General features: G+C 41.9%; 2 protein-coding genes across 2 annotated transcripts in view; one reads left to right on the plus strand and one right to left on the minus strand.

Moving 5' to 3' along the window:
* Positions 1-17,868, plus strand: part of LOC145441915 (nephrocystin-1-like) — a 108,094-nt gene that overhangs the window by 46,533 nt on the left and 43,693 nt on the right. The gene's annotated exons all lie outside the window — the stretch shown is intronic.
* LOC145441897 (uncharacterized) lies at positions 1,307-17,608 on the minus strand. The gene is made up of 8 exons (XM_080319844.1): positions 17,027-17,608; positions 16,707-16,742; positions 15,417-15,550; positions 10,825-10,915; positions 9,014-9,126; positions 7,859-7,924; positions 3,578-3,813; positions 1,307-2,390 (listed from the first exon to the last, which is right to left on the minus strand). The coding sequence occupies exons 1-8, from the start codon at positions 17,067-17,069 to the stop codon at positions 1,604-1,606; spliced, it is 1,506 nt and encodes a 501-aa protein (XP_080175970.1). The 5' UTR covers positions 17,070-17,608; the 3' UTR covers positions 1,307-1,603.

Genomic DNA, 17,868 nt, shown 5'->3' on the forward strand with positions numbered 1-17,868 from the left:
TACATACATACTGCTATCAATTTTGATCCTCTCTCTACTCACGTAATCAGATTTACCGGTAGAGGTGAGCGAGGTCTGTTTTAAAACGTAGGACCGCCCAATAATAATTAGACATCTTCGGGCGTACCCGTTAGCACGAACGAAACAGCACTTCGTCAGCCCGCCCCCCCACAAAAATTGGGTTTTGGGTTCTCATAGGGTGATAAACATCACAGTGTTCGCTTTTGCCACGAAATTAGCTGCACTGTTTAGTGAGCCAGCTCGAAGCGCGAAAATTTTCGATAATTCATTATATAATCGGTCAATAAGATCGGGAATTGCATTAATATTGCTATCAATATCTTGTCCTCTCTGCTCACGTTATCAGATTTACCGGAAACTGTAGGGCCCGTAAATAATAATTAAACATCTTCGGGCGGGCGGACCCGTTGGTATGACTTCGTTACATGATTTTATTTCGTGACCTCCTGTCTGCTATATCAAAAATATAGAATCGCTCAAACGTACTAAACTAAAAGACGCACACGATTTCAAATTGCTATTTCTTCACTGGCATATATTTTTCCTGCTGGATGGTATTTGTCTTATCAGGTTCAGATTGCCAAGGCAGGAATATATGGCGCCAGTCATTTAGGCGCCTATAGACAATTAAACCTATTATTTTGTATATATAACGAAGTTTTCGGTCTGCGTAAGGGCAGTCCGTTTCGGCCAAGCTTTTCGCGCTGCCGATCGTTCTGGCACACTTCTTGGAGTCGCATGGAATAAGCTCAAAATCGTTATATATCTTGGTGCGTAGTGGCGTGTTAATGGCCAACGCCGATATGTCCATTTCTATAAATCTTGCGTGTTTTTTCTTGGGGGAAGAGTACCAAATAATCAAGATATTTGGCAACTTTAAATCGCGCGCAGCGCGAAAAATTTTGGAAAAAATTGCATAAATTTTCTAAAAATACTCTATAATTTATGCTAATTCATGAAATAATTTGGGGCCCCCTTCGAGCTCGGGCCCCCCCCCCAATTGGGGGGTTTGGGGTGCGGCAGTTACGGTGCTGACTCTATCCATTTTATGTTAACAACGTCAAATCATTTGGCAATATGCGGTAGGCCTAATGCACATATTGTGTGCGAGATCTTGTGTCCAAGTGCTACAGGGAGTTGCAGATATCACTTTAAGAAGACATTTCCTAAACCAGAGAGTTAGTCGCGCTCGAGAAACTGAACTGGAATTCAACATCTATCTGAACGCTGAGCGGCATACAGCTTGTACTTCTTCATCACCGACACAATATATCATTTCAAGGCATTTGTAGATGGAATCGGTAGAGTTTGACTTTATTTAAGCTTCTCTGTATCATACACGCAAAGAAAGGGAAATCTGCAATCGATCAGGCAAAGATTTGGCAATAATCGGAGAAAAACACTGTACACATAACAGCGATAAATGTCACAAAATAGAAATATGCTAGACGCTGGATATTCAACTAAAATTAAATAAGACTTAAATTAACCTTAGGCAATGGTGTGGTTTCGCATCGTGCGACTGGCGGCGTGCGTGGAATAAATATTTGCGTCATGCTGCCAGCTTGTGTTAAAAAATACATTAATTGGCTTGCGTAAGGTGGTAATAATGATAGTGAATTTGATTTTGCTGTTCTTGCGTCTTATCGTGTCCATCTGCTTCACTACCTATCGATCTCACTGCTTTTTTAACGCAATCTTTCGCAAACTGTTCCGTAAACTCCGCGGTATCACGGTCGCCATCGCGATAAATGAAATGATGATGGTGGACCGTACCTACAGAGACAGGTAAAATATGTTCTGAATTAGACTGTTTCGTGTTCTGGGTCCTTGTTTCCGCGTTCGGGTTAGATGATGACGCTGCCTCTTCGGTTTTTATATCACAGTCGCTATCGTCGTCGGCACCGTCGCTATCGTTAGCGCCGATGGCTCGCCGACGTTCAAAAGCGCCTTGTCTCTGCAACTCGCGAAGCCTCAAGTACATGGCCTCTTGAAAATGTTGATCATACGGGGATGCGAATTTCGGATCCCTTTTACGCGTGTTGTTCGACACATTACGGGATTCGTGAAAATGTCTCCTGTGCCTCGCCGAAGTCTTAGCGTGAGACTGGCGCTGTCCTTCGAGTTTAGGCCGGTGGCGACTGTGAGGCAAAGATTTCGTGCGCTCGAAAACATATCGCGAGTCAGAAGGCGTAACGTTCTTGTTACGACATTGCGGGTCTGTATCAAGGCTCCGAGCATTAGCCTGTTTTCGCTTGGCGTGATTTTCTGAAGAATAGTCTCTGGAGATTTGCTGAGAGTGCTGCTTGGCAGTGATCGATAAACTGTTTGAGCCTCTTACGGGGGAAGACGTATCCGAGCGACGAAGTCTGCAATACAGATAATTATGGTGAGCGTATGAATAAACCCGAATGGCCCGATATGTAGATGCTACCTGACTACAAGCGAAGCATTGATTTACAACGGATCTGCTAATCCCAATTATAGTTCCAGCTCTAGAAAAAGGGTGTATTTACCACGGCGGTTACACTATAACGGGACAGGATTGCATGATGCAATCTACTGTCTCAAAAACTATCCATTGGTCAGCTCTCAGCAACTTTAGAATCATTATCCGCTAGCGAAATGAATAGTTCTCCAGTGAATCATTCCCTATTCGTATACTTATTTTTGTCTGGATACTACTAACGGGGTTCGCCGGGTCGTTCGCTGAAGTAGGATTTCGTTGAGCATATTTACAGAAGCATCTCAGGCACAACAAGCAATACTTCTGGTATAAACAGCGGCGTCGTTTCAAAACTTCTATGCGCCAGCCCATGAATCGAACTCAACGACCGTGCAGCGCTAAGTACACTCCCCCTTCATAGTCGGGTAGAAATAATCTCATTGACAAAAAGTCGGCTTAAGGCGTCTTATCGCTAATTAGTCAACTCTTAGTTTTGGGCATGATTAATAGGAGGCCGCGATGGAATTTTGAATGATTGTTGAATGCTTGTAAGTATGATTATACTGCACACAGTAGTGGCACAATGATTGATTCCGATTCTAATGCTTTAGATTGAAATATTTTAATAAAAATATTAATAAAAACTGATTGATTGATTGATTGATAGACCGGAAGAAGCACAGATTTCAACAATGCCATATCGTTATCGTGCAATGAATGTAGTACAAGACACTTGAAACCGCGAATTCAAGTCCCTGACAGGGTTGAACTTGGCGACTGCAACGCGCCATCTTAATTGCGCGTTGCTGTTCAGTTTTACGAAGTAGTCTGTCGGTGTACTGCGATTTCCACTCTGTTATCATACGCCGTTGCAGGAGCATTCTCATCAATAGAGATAGCTGTCAGAACCATGCGGAATGTTAATAGGATTTACTCAAGGTCATGACATGGTGAAGCGGTAACAAGCCTTCCACCTTCGAGCAATTTAATTATAGTTTGAGGGTGAACCTATCGGATACACACACTGCAATGGCGGTGAGACTCTATCGATTCGCAATTTTGAGTGTGCTGGCTCGCCAATTGATCTGATGTCTGGTTGAAGGGACTTACTTTGATTTCAAATCGTGGATGCTTTTCCGCGAAGACGGTTCTGTCTTGGGACACTCGGCACATCGGCATTCGGTCTGATCTTTGTGGACGTGAGAAGTGACGCCTTGTAATCTTGTGTGTAATGTTCTCTCGGGAGTGACAGATAAACGAACGCGCACCGTCTGCCGACTTTGCGGAGATTCGCAGACTTTCTCGTTGACCGCTTCGTATATCGATGTCATCAACGCTGTCATGTCCTAGGAAAACAATGCACAATTTAGATATTCGGAAAGCTGTAAATAGCATACGAGTTTAAACGTTAATCTCGTGGTGGATTATATGTCTGACTATTCTATACCTTTGAAACAAATATATATATCAGACCATCTTTGCGGTTATTCCGCTGAAGTACATTCTCAATCCGCATTTTTATTCGCGCTTGCAATGCCGATTAGACGTTACCGCGGATTGCAAAAGGATATTAATGTATGGAACTACTTTGCTAGTCACTGGGTGTTAACGTAACCTAATATTTAATTGCCATTCAAATCCTTGTTTTTCAATTGACCGTGAATTAGGGCCGACACTTACGCAGTGGGCTGTTGACGAATAAGACTTGAACATCAACACTGATTTTCAAGTAGTGGGTAAGTAAATGTATCAGCTTCTGCAACACCATTCTAAACGATGGCGATTACAATTTAATCATTCGCTCACGTAACTATACAAAATGGATGGGAATCATCCACACATAGTTTCGTTTCTCGGCACGATTAGCTTTATTTCGCTGTGAGTAATATAAATTAGAACGACTCGACACGGGCGGCCACTATACCACCATCATTATCCCGCTCAGAAAGTCCTTCACAGAAGTCAATCTCGTATCATATATATAGGCCTATAATTCTCGTGACATCTTGAAACAAGTGCAGCGATGTACTTTGATCTCGCTAAAATATGTCATGATTGGAAATCCGACGAATGCCGGGAAAATCTGTCGTCACGAATCGAATGGTTAGCAGCTTCATCCGTCGTGGAATTATTGACACGGTCTTTGATAACGCCGCCTGTTCCCTTTCCGAATCGGATGTATTAATTATTCAACTTTTCCGATTGAGGGGAGTCGAAATAAGCGTATCGCGAATGAATTTGCTACGCGCCAGTTTGTCGTCACCGTGAGACGAGGCACTACGGACATCAAACGCGGATACCGGTATGCAATATTATGCGTTACCCGTTACCATCAGAAGAAGTTACTCAGTGACTTGTTTTAATCTCATCGCGATTCGCACGAAATAACACCAGTCCTGTACCGGTTGACTGTGGAGAGTTCGCATGATTTTGGAAGCCTGCCCGACACACGAGTTACTTCTCACTGTATGCGGATTATATTTTAACGATCGAAAATATGCTTGTAAACTGTCTCCGAGATCAATCTTATTCATATTCGTTGCAATAATTAGATTGACCGTGCTATCCTATATTCAGACTGCAGACAATTGACAACTGTCGTAATGGTTAGGATGGATAATCATATTCTATCGATTATTTGCACTTCACCGGTGCAATTTACAGAGCTGTGATTCAACTTGGATATTTGTAGTAACATCTAAGACTGTAAATCGTTGGCAAACGGTACAGAAATCATACGCGAATTGTCAGATGGACTGCCTGTACAAATAAGCAAAGACGTCCGCATGTCGGCGTGGTGCGTGCCAACCACTCATTATCGGCAATTTTTGTTTTCTCAGCAGCATATTATAGCCCTGCAGGGAAATGAATTGATAACAATCCCTTTGATTCTTGACGTTCTCAATAAAACCTCGTAAAATAGGCCTGGTAGGCGAGATACATTATTGATCTGGGAATGGAGATTTTAAAGCCAGAGTAACTATGATTATTCGTAATGAAAATACACACCAACCGAATCATTCCCATCATATGAAATCACCTAGTTTTAGTTCAGTCACACAAACTCGGATTTCCGACAAAATATAAATAAACACCGCTCTCAAAATCGGCTTTCATGTGTGATAACAGAAATCGGCGATTTTTCTTCAATGCGAGCCGAAAATAATCTTCACGACGCAGTCGTTAATGCATATAAAATCGGGGCTGTACGGCCCGTTTGAAGTAACAGACAACGCCGAACAGATCCCAAGTTAATAGCGCCGAGAAACGAATTTACGCGTTGTGTCGGGAGAATTACATTATCCAGTGTTAAGGCGAATTGTTTGCCAAAGCCTGGCCGAGATGATTATACCTGCCATTATGCTATTACCATATCAAAGCCAGGATACTTCGGTTACGTCTGAACAGACCGGCGGGTTTCCTTTTTTCCACACGAAAACGATATTGGTACGTTTCGAATGGTTAAGTGAATTAATTGCCGGAATTTGCCCGTAATTTCGTGCCATCTTTTGTCATTAGAGTGCCGATGAAGAGCACTACAGCCGACGACCGAATATACTACTCGGTAGGATTTGACTGAAGCGAACGACTCTCAAGACGTTCGTGGAATAATAGGAATTCCCAATCACGCTACTTGTGCGGGCTGGAATCCTCAAAGCGTTCATATATGGCCAACACTTCATGATATCACAAAAGCACTATAACCAAATAATTCATCGTCATTTTTCACGGAATCATTCATAGCCGTGGTTGACCGCCTGTAAACTTAATGCGCAGAAGTTGCGTAACCACAATACCTCGAATATATTTTAAAATCTGTATGCATTAATCACACCGACGGCACCATCAAAGGGATTACGCAAAAACAATACTTGACTGAGCGACTTTTGAGGTCAGTGGAATTTTTGATTTCTAATTTCCGCTCCCCGCGCGAACTTTTCTCAAATCAAAGTTATATTTGGCGCAACAAAAGCCACCGTTTTTTTTTATACAAAGTATCAAGTCGTGCGTGGGCTTGCATTGTGTCGGACACATCTCTCTTTAATATGCCGATGCGAATCAAAATATGATTAAAATATTAGCAAGCGGGAGATCTTATAACACGGCCGGTTATGTCAACAGCGTCCGACCGGGATTATCGTACTTGCACTGTTGAACATGCACATAAATGATAGAAGGCATGCTATTAAATGCTATAAGTTGAGATTCTTAGAATTGCGGGAGTGTTGGGTGACGCTCAAGCATCTGTATTATCAATTACTAATATAATGCGGATTGTTACATCGCTAATATATCTGAAATCATGAAAGCTGAAGATAGGCACATGTTGGGTCCTTCGATTGCGGTTTGCGAAGATTACATCTGAACTCAAAAGTCCTTTGGAATTGTTAAACACATTGGAGTTTTGTCAAGTTTTCAAAAGTATATGTGTACTGCGCAATCGCAAGTATGGAATGGGAGTTCAAATGTGGTTTGCAACATAAAATATTGAGCATAACCGCAAATTTGCTGCGCGGTTTACAACAGTGATTGTTATCTGTTAGAAACTTAGCACTACGACCGGAACTACAGTTATATCAAAAGCCAGCGATTTTGCAATACTGCTTTTAACAGCGTTCCGGTATTAGAAGTGACAATCGAACGAATTCAATTCATCGCGGATTACACACTGAGCTCGTTGATAGTAACGCAAATGCAGCATGACCAGACACAACCCGTGTAGGAAATTAGAGATAATTCGGGTAATATTGTGCAATTGTGCATATTGTTACAAATCCTATGGCCTAGAAAATCAGATAGATCTGGATACTGGATAAGGTTGTTTTTGTTATTATATATTCACGCTATTTCGATACGTATGCTCAATTGCTCATACTCATGTTGTTCATTTTAGATCAGTCCAGTCCCTCTTTCGTTCTAGGCAAATACGGAAGGTAAGAAGACACTGGTAATGCGGATTGGATGGCAATGCAGAGCTCCAACCAATAGTATGGGAATCTGGAGTCGAACTTAGTCAGACTCGAACCCAAAACCCATTAGTGCTGTAGCGGTGAAACATGCTGGTACGGTTACGGTACCTGCCACCATTAAGATGACGCTTACGATTGCCGCGTGCCTATTGCAATAACTGGTTGAAAACTACTATTTCAAGCAACAATTTGTCAGCGCGAGACGCAGCAACACTATAACTGCAAAGCTGTCATTCTAAACGTTCAAAACGGCCGAATTGAATCACCAATAATGCATGTGATGGATAAACCCAAGAACTACTCCACGAAATAAACAAAAATAGCCGACAACCTTGACGCCAGCAAGATGGGAAACTTGAAACGGGCAGTATTTTGCGCAAGTGAAATATTGGATTTTTTACTCCACACTTTAAACACTCACCTCACGCGGGAGTTTATCTGGTGTCTTGTCGATTTCGTACAAAGTTATCGTCCACTCTTTCTCGTTCTGTTATAAAACAATCGAAATCACAGATAGCCTTGGGTAAGGTGCAGTAATATTGGTCTATGCATATTGCATGACTCGATTGCCCTTACAGTATCAGTAGCCTAAAGGGTCGAACATAAGTGAGGTCGATCGGGGTGACCTCTGATGTCATACGCCCAACTTGAAATAATGTAGGAACGCCTTCTGCAGTTGAATATATCATCCACTGAAGTTCAGTGGATGTGGAAGCAATCAGTTGAGCTGTAAGCCCATCCATGGTTTGACATTGATTATGCAACGTATTGAAATGAGGATGTAATCAATCCTTGTCGACATTGCAGTGAACACAAACATACGCGCTTCGAACTTTCAAGACTTCCGGTTTAGGCGGGAAGCCTAGACAGATTTCTACTCTTTTAACCTGATGAATAAGTATATTAAAATCGGGGCAGGTAAGATCGGCATGGGATCAGTTATGCGGAAAAGAGGACGTACATGTATACCCCAAAGCCCCGAAAGAAGGCTCAATTGCATTCCGATGTCAATTAGTGCTCAGAGCGCGTGGGACGCAACGGCGCACTTCGCTTTGTTGCCAGCTCCCCATTTATTGCATTATATCATTACTGCGAGTTAGATCAAAAGCTTCCGAAGTTAGGCGTGAAATAACCGCAAGCCTGTGGAGGATTTACGCTGTGCTGAGCATCATCGCCGCGCGGCTAAAGACTATACATCAACGCAGAGAATATAAGGAGAATCTCGCATGCGGGATAGGTCTGCCATGAAGATATTATAAGCAAGCCTACTATATGTAGAAATATGTTGGTAACAAACTAGTCTATTCTATCAATATTCATATACATACAGCGCCATAATTATACAATACATCATATGTGATATAAATACATCTTCTAAACATTTAGGAACACATAAATATCTTCTTATAATACCGGTCTACATCAAAGGCCTAATTTCCATGTCAAAGCCTAGTCCTGGGGTGGTATGAGTACAAGGGAAATGTTTACAACGCATCTGGAGGTGCATTTTATTCAGAGACTACCGGATTGATGCGACTAAAGTGATTCAGAGTTACATAAAAAAACACGAGCTTACCGTTAATGCTTTATTTGTACTAGATAATGTTGATTCGACGGGTAATATCTTCGATCTCTCTCGGCTATCCCATCTTTTACAGCATTCCTTACCATCTGTTTGGGGTAGATTCACTGCAACAAAAATTTGGAAATTGGAACGTGTCAGTATTGTTCAGAGAAATTCCATGGTGATCTGAATGTGATAAATGATCCAACAAGATTTGAACATCAATTCGCATGGGTTGCCACGTACCGTTAAAATGGGATTCAGTTCAACATGTTCAGTTAAGTTCAAGATTTAATATACCGCTCAGTAAATATCACTGAACCCCAAAGTGCCTTACGTCGTTCGATGCAAACACTTGGCTATAATTAACTCGATTATGGAATATAAATTCCCCCAAAATTCACGAGTGCACACCACGTAGGAAATATCTTTTATCTCTCAAAACTTATCCTGGCGATTCTGTTATACGTCAAAGGGGATTTGCGTTCTCAAAGCGCGTATTAATTTCCGCAATACGCCTTTAATACTCATACTTGGCCACATTCCGGAATATGGAACTTTCGACATGTTATAAAATTACCGACCACCTAATACTAAACAGCCCATAATCCGAATACAAAACGCATGAGTGTTTTACATATTTATAGAAGTATGATACGATATATAATATCAACGTTGATAACGAGAGATACGCATTATTTGATGGAAGGATACGTTACATTTATTATCTGTTGAACATTCAAATATTATTGATACAAAACCCGAATCCCGCTTCAATGAGCATGTCGGGAGGATTATGGCAATGTTATCCAAAAGGTTTACATTCGTCATGAAGAAAAACAAATCAAGGGATTTGGACGACTGCCAACGAATGAACTCATCTCGGGCATCAAACGGCCAGCGAGACGCACGGGGATCATGGTACGCTTACAATTTCAAAAAAGGATCTGACTCACACCTGACAAAAGCGCGTGACAGAGTTGACCTGGAAATCCTAAAAATTGAAATTTCGCCAGCAACTCCGAAGTTACAATAAATCCAGGACGACGCGTGGGTATTATATGCGACCAACGGATATAGAGACGGATCATGAGCGAATAACCAAACCAAGGTGAACTTTACATATAGTATAGATGCCTCTATAACACAGATGAAAAGTCCTTTCGAATACGATTAAGGCACTAAACTGCATTAATAATATAATCAATCTGAAACAATTACCGGTAAGTGCCACACTCCTATAAGCACGGCGTTTGCGACCTCGGGGCTTCTCGTTGCATTCAACGTTAACCTACAAATGATCCCTACATATAGCTACAAATGATCCCTACATATAGCATGTATAAGCATATTGTAAAATGTATTCATTGTATTGTATATAGGCCTACTTGTTCAGTAGCGGGTAGTCTTTCAGTAAGTGTCTAAACGTCATGATATAAGCTCTAATCAATTTATCACTGTGTACAGTTCTACACAATTATCATACTAAAACCAATCAGTCCTTATAGGACATGACACTAATACTTTGAATCTCTTAAGAGACAGAGCCACTTAATTTACTTGAAATGCATGTAGGAAGCACGGGCAACGTCCAACAAATTGAGGATTGAATATTTGAATTGATCCGTTACAGAAACCAATCTCCAATATCTTTAGACTGCTATCATGATAGCACTTGTACGGCTTCGCACAATTCATTATGCAGGCAGGCATTGTGCGAGCCGCCTAGGGGTTTGCAATACTCAGAATGTAGGATCGCGTGAGAACGCCCGGCATGATTGAAAACTCTGCCTTGCTGAAATGATGACCATGACAATACATACCTTTAAGACCAACAGGAGAGCAGCAGTTGGCGTTGTGAAGTTCCGATTTTTCACAATGCACATCCGGATCTTTCGCATAATTACGGCACATCTGAAAAGGGAAACGAACTTCATGCTGTGACTTATTATAGTAGGGTACAATGGAGTGTGTTTAAACAGCTTCAAACGCGGTTCCAGCGTTCAGTATCAACAGTAGACTTCACATTACTAGCGGTCTTAGGCAAATATGTACTAAACTCAGGGTTCTAACTTGAATACCCCAGCTAGCATTTCTCTACCAAGCTGAGAATACAATTCAAAATCACGCTCACATAAAGGAAATATTTCCAACCACCAAATAGGCGGTATCCCTTATTTTATCTGTCTTCTCAAAGCTAAGAAATACAATAATGCTACACCAATAGTCCAATAATGACGATTACCGGTGGCAGCTGAGAGCAAGTCACTACAGCTTGCTGTTCCGTTGGCAAGTTTCATTACACAACATTAAATCTTCACTGATAAGTGTTCACTGTTCATTGTGCGATATCTCGATAGATTTCGCATGAGATATGTCGGAGGTTGAGCAATGAGCGTATATAAGTCGCAGGTGCCGGGAGCAGAGAGCAAACATTTAGATAAGGTAATCGTCGATGGTTCACTGATTCAACATTTCGGTAACTACAAAAGCCGGCGGACCGATGCCGGCATTTGCAAGCTTTTCCAGGCCTCTCGCACCTGTTGAATCGGTCGCGTATTCAACCGCGTTCACATTCCAAATCAGGCCAAACTCGGAAATGACACGTCAAGATTTTCGTAATTTCCAGATATATGCGCTGTTGTGTATTTATGCAAGCTAATTCCCACCCCGATGCCGATATATAGTCAGCATGTCTGTTCTCTCTCGTTAACAGAAACGAAATTAACTCAATGTTGTCATGAAATATCAGATTTCAAAGCCGCCGACGAAACTTGTAATCACATAATCAGCGGCAGGCTCTTTCTCAGCATTGACGCCCAAGGCCTGATTCCTCATGATGTCGCCTTGGGCTATCGCGTGATTACAGTGACCTCAGCCTTTTGATGTTATTGATGTTTGGGCTGAAAATTACTACGACGCAAGAACATCGAGGGTATGTCTCGGTATGGTGTCCCGCCATATTTCAAGTCGGCCAGGGATGTATACTGACTTATTGAGTCTTGAGTGTACTCAGGGTATGCCACACAGACTGATATCACGAATTACGAATGCCCCAAAGGAGTGAGATGACGCCATGATATTACTGAAATAGCCAAAATTGACAAACATCACAAGAAAGATAAGATTGACAAGTTGATTAGTGTGGTTTGAACACACCTATAACTGTACCCATCGGCAACTAGCCCCTTCATCAGAGCTCTCGATAATACATAGAATCCCCGGTAATGCCTGCAAGGGCGATACGCGATGTTTATGTTATACCATCCGCGAAGATGTCAAAGCCATAAGTCAAATTCCTGGCGTTGCTAATTGAAAAAATTTATCTAAAAATTGAACTGCAAAACGGGTACTCGAAATTACCAGGACGCGGAACTGCGGTCACGGACCATAAATCACTCTTCTTCTATAAACCCCACTGGACAATGGCTGCGCGACATTTATAACTTGTAGGACGCGGCGACTAGGAAACACATAAAATGCGATGGCGGAAGATCGTATATCTTCAAAGGGGCTGTATATTCCATGATGCCCAATTCTCTATTCCAAAATGGGAGGAAAATGTACATTGATACCGAACAATGAAAGGACGTGTTGTGTAATGTTGGTATCGTCCGGAAATCGGAAGCCAAGGGTCGGCGCATCAATCGAAGAGCGGTTTCAGAAAGTCACCTGTAGTAACACACGTCCGTAGGGGCTGTATTGTTTATCATGTGTATTATATGAATTTTACGTTCCTTTGCGGTACATTTTGAGGCCTCGGACGAAAAGGGTTTACTGGTATTGAAGAAAGCGTCGCGTGACAATCTCAGTTGATTCAGTAATTGACGTAATGCTGTTCTTATTTTGATAAGTTTCCTTTGAGCTGTTTCCAGCGCGCGCTTTGATCGTCAAATCTACCCCGTGCGGCGAACACAAGCACAAAGGGTGTACGAAATACGAAAATGGAACCGTCACGAGTCATAAACCGACAAATGCATCAAAAAGGCATGGCTTCAAATTGCAAGACCCATTATTGTCAATTTCCCATTCTCCGCGGTTTTATTGGCCTTAATTATTTTCCCAAGCATGAATTTCAAACTGCATTCGCGCAGACAATGAAAATAAACCGTGTACATTTGTTATCTCGGCATAATTGCGTAATAACACATTTCATCTCTTTACGCCGCCGCTCAGGGGCATCCATCATCGACAATCATGCCTGTTACACTGTTACAGCACTCTACAAAGACTGCAATGTATCCATTTAAACGCGATTACGAGTACGGCTCTGCGTTACTTTCAGGAAATATTCTGACGATTATTTGCTTCCGTGACAAGCCCCCATTGGAATGAGATGTTATACCCATTCTTAAATCATGGTTGCATCTATCGACAATGATATGCGAAAGTCCTGCGTCTCAATGCTAAACTTGATAACATGTACGTTTGGGTTGTGTTTATGCTTATCATGTTATTCCTTCAGCGAAAACTATCACACAAGATAGAGCCATCGCAGACCTATATTAAGAAACTGTTTCAAAATTTTGCCTTCGCAAATCAGCTGAAGCACGCTCGTCGCAATGCCTTATTTTAAGCCGTGAAAGCACCGAACGCTTGCGCATTGGCCCCGTTAAACAGAATTAATACGACTTAAATCCTTGGCGAATTTCCAGCTCAAAGGCAAATAATCCACTTTCTGAGAGCTCGTTGCGCATTCCTACTGACGTCATGATTCCGTGAACTCAACTAACCCGATACATTGCAACTCAGCACGAGATCGCCAAATATTAGGCACCATAATAGCGCATAAAAGCATTACTCATCCTACAAACTTGAGGAATCTCATCTTTTCAGCTACCAGGTTACTGATAGTAGCCTACATACAGCAAGTCCACCATTCATCTAATATCTGCTAATGTATGCCAATGCCATCATGCAAATATATTGTATTCTGGCACTGTGATGCTATGGTTTGTATCGCATCCGTGATTTCAAACAAATTGTATTTATTAGAAGTGGTCGTAAATACTATACAGAGTAGCCCCTATGTGTTGGTCGGAATTGTAGACAGTGAGCTACAAGTTGGTAGTGTGTGTACTGATTGGATTCGTGTCAGACAAAGTAGTGTTTAGTTTAGGGTTGTCAGCACGTAAAACTGTTGAATGGTATTAAACAATATCGATATCAAGATACAGCAAACAACCATCACCCCAAGGCATAATTCACGGACCCGCCAACATCTATACAATCTGCTGGGGCGTCGCGGTACTTAGAATTACTTGCTTCACCCTACTGCGTGTGTGTTCTAGCATCAAAAAGTCATAATCGTATCCATAATTCACTTGTAACACTTGTAAACGTTTCGCAACACCCTATTAGATAATCAATTTGTAACAATAATGTTGGATACATTCAGTAGATTTGTCACCGAAGCATCGAATAACGCAGAATTGAATTTGTAAGTGTCTATTGCCAGATCTCAAGGGTGGTGTCAGGTTGGAACAAGGTGTTGATAATGCTAGCGGAATTATGATATATTGGACTGAAGGAGAGCCAATAAAACACAACAGCCAATTCGGCAGCATAGTTTTTACAGGGTACAAATGACTACATAGAATCGCAAGAGATGCAACAGGATCGGACAAGGTGACACGGTGAAACACAGAACCATTAGTTGGAATCGGCACCAAAGTAATTCATTGAAATCGACCATAGTGTACTGAAAGTACCAATACTACACCCCTCGGAAACCGACGTAATCAGGGAATGTAAATATAACCCATGCGCCCCGTACAGTTTTGATTCAATACCATGATCGTCAGTATAGATAGATTTACTGCTTTCCTGGGTCAATCTCTTGAATTCGGCAAATTCTTTGAAATCCAAGGCGGCGTTGTGATTTGTGGAAATTGTTAGCGGAGATCACAGATCTGTTACCCGGATCCGGTTACTAAGTCCAGGTTTTTATTTAACCCTTTAACTCAATCACGCGTTACTTTGCACCTAATTTGAATGAATCACAGCGATTAATGGGTTTATAATGCCCACGACAAGTCGCTTTCGAACCGGGAGATTTGAAAATTATCTAGAGAGTAGAGATCCCTGTCTATTGAGAGCTCACTTTCCCGCGCGGACACAAGGACAAATCAATTTCCACTAGCATTCCAGATGTCGCCCATGTCTTCATACTTTGAAATACTTTACCACAATCGATATGTAATTATATCCATTGGGCACGGACTGCATTGTACGCGGTATGCCAAGTGGATTTTGAAGATCTTGTACGGCATTTCGGCAAATTTCTAACGCTCTGGCCATCAAAGCGTAAAAATAGAACTTCATACCGTGCATACTTGTCAGATGGGCTTAACGAAACATGCTTCACTGGGGCGTTGATGGTACTTTTAATTTTGCAGTCAGAACTCCAACTCACCTCGGACTGTCGCTGAACCCGGGGAGGGTCACTGTGTAAACCGCAAAATCTGCAACTGTCCTCAATTCCATGTACTGCCTTGGGACTTTCACAGTTATATAATTCTTTCGGTGGCGGGCTAGGATCGTTGGAACCTACAAAATATAAATGTACATGAGTTATAAGAAATGGCTTGACATAAATCTATCCCTCTTAAGAATCAAACATAGTTCGTACTTTTCCGATTGCAAGAGAGAGTTTGCTATCATGCACGAGTCATCCCCACAAGTTTAATAATTACAGCTAATGTTGACTGTGAAAGCCTGCTAATATTGGTTCTGCATTTCAGGTAACAAACTCTATTGTCACGCCGACAGTATACTATACGCTGGTGCTCGATTGATATAGGAACTATCGTAAATACGAGCGTTGAAGTTACGAGTAAAGATGAAAGGTTCGCGGGCCGCGAAATAAGAGGTTTCAAACTTAATTAGGGCTTTTGGCAATAAATTCTCCCTAAAAGACATTTGATGGGACTTCAATCAATTTTGAGAAAGAAATAATATATGCTGCTGGATACGTGTTGATGCAACTTCGTATTATTATCGCGGGGTAGTGTAATTATACGGCAAAGAAAATAAAGGGCTTTACGCGCGTCTCTTTGAAGCGGCGCAAGATTCGCTATTATACAATGCGAGTATCACTGTCGTGAAATACACAATGGGACGAATTAGAAGTAGAATTGTTTTGAGTTGGTCACACATCGGCTTGACTCAAAACTAATCGCTATCTTGTTACGAAGTGTGTCTATTCAAGCGATGGCAGTCAGAAATTGTTCGTGCGAGCGACCCGGCAGTCTCTAGTTTACATTTATAGCCCAGACAAAAACGTTCCAACCAACAAAGGACATGAAAAGACGCCGCATCTGTTTACAGTCAAAATCGTACCGGATCACTAACCAACTGTCAATCTTACAAAGTCAGACATCTACTAATCCCAACTACCGTAAACTCGGAACTCCTTGCGTAATCAAAGAGCTCTAGACCTCTAGTTATCATGACCGATTTACTTTGCAATCCTTCCTACCATTCAAAACATGAACCATAGATCATTCTTGTGAAATACCCAATTACGCAAAGGCCAGGCGCTGTATAACGTGAATTTTAGCTCAGCGGGATATCACAGCGCAACAAGCGGTTTGAAGTGGACCACAATAGCATGTAGTACCAACATACGCCAACAATAGTATTGGCGCAGAACATGACAATATCCACTATCTTATTATGAAGATACAAATGGCGGAATAATTACCTTCTGGAGCTTCACGCTTTCGCATGCTTGAAAACCCTGCAAATATTACATTACATTTATTACGATGTGGTGGTAGTAAGAAGGCGTCGAGGTCTTGGTTATCCGAGAAGGTAAAACTCAAGAGCGAATATATCAGATGAGCCCATAGCCAAACATGTGTATATAAATGATAAGCTCATGCATAATTCATATCAACTACTACCTTAGCGAAATCTATTGCGCGCCTCCAGAGAATATGGAGTCGATTTTACATTAAAACTTTGTATCAAGCTATTACTGCAGCATGCGTGGATATCTTTCAGTCCAGTAAAATATCTTACTTCGTTCTCGCTTGATTCTTGGTTTGCTGTGTTTTGCCCCCATGCTATTCCGCAATACGCTCAAAACCGCCGGTACACATCCAAGTTTATCATTCGTCAGTGGTAATCCCACAAGAGGCAACACAAAAATTTCACTAAGTCAAACGGCGGAGGTTTATTATAGTTCTGAATTGCCAAGGTTAGAAACGGTTTTAAAAAATATATCCAATCCACTTGATCATTCTTAATGAGGCCTTCTCTAGTCAAACTCGGCAATCAGCATCAAAGAAATCGCCGCGACGTTGTTGGTGAGCTACAGTTGTGGCTTTGAACACCCGCAAATTAAGTGGCGGTGACGATAGGACTTGATCGTTCTTCGAATGCTTTTGATACATCAGCTATCTCTTCGCAACCGGCCGTAGAGATTCGATATTCACGCGAACTAAATCAGCCTTTGATCTCGACGCGAAACTTGCTACCTGCGTCCTTTATGCTGCACATCGAGAAGGTGCCACGCACAACGGCAAACAATAATCCGATGCAGCTCAGCTCGACGCCTTGAGATACGAGATGCCGGCGCGACCCGCATACCACAGAGAATGAGAGATTCGAGCCGCTCTGCTTACGATGTGATGTTTGTACTGCCTTTCGAGACCACAGAATGCCAGATCAAACGGAGCGAAGGGAAAAAATACGGCCTTTGATGTAGTTCGAAGCCGCTTATTCGTCTTCCATTGTTTGCTCTTTCAGTGGGTAACGAGACTGACGAAGTGTTTACGACGAGAGGCGACTTCTGACACGAGATCATGCAGCTGAATAGGACTGCAGCGGTAGTGATAAAACCAGGGATAGGGGCAGGGAGT

Source organism: Botryllus schlosseri, chromosome 6 (assembly GCF_051294905.1).
Source record: "Botryllus schlosseri isolate E-star chromosome 6, Bs_hap1, whole genome shotgun sequence".
NCBI lineage: Eukaryota > Metazoa > Chordata > Ascidiacea > Stolidobranchia > Styelidae > Botryllus > Botryllus schlosseri.

What these genes read in the sequence shown, in the direction of transcription:
- LOC145441897 (XM_080319844.1), bottom strand. Translation starts at nt 17,069, where the DNA reads ATGGGGGCAAAACACAGCAAACCAAGAATCAAGCGAGAACGAA. An exon ending in AAAGCGTGAAGCTCCAGAAG is followed by an intron (nt 15,551 to 16,706) that starts GTAATTATTCCG and finishes TATATTTTGTAG; the next exon opens with GTTCCAACGATCCTAGCCCG. An exon ending in CTCTCCTGTTGGTCTTAAAG is followed by an intron (nt 9,127 to 10,824) that starts GTATGTATTGTC and finishes TTTTTGTTGCAG; the next exon opens with TGAATCTACCCCAAACAGAT.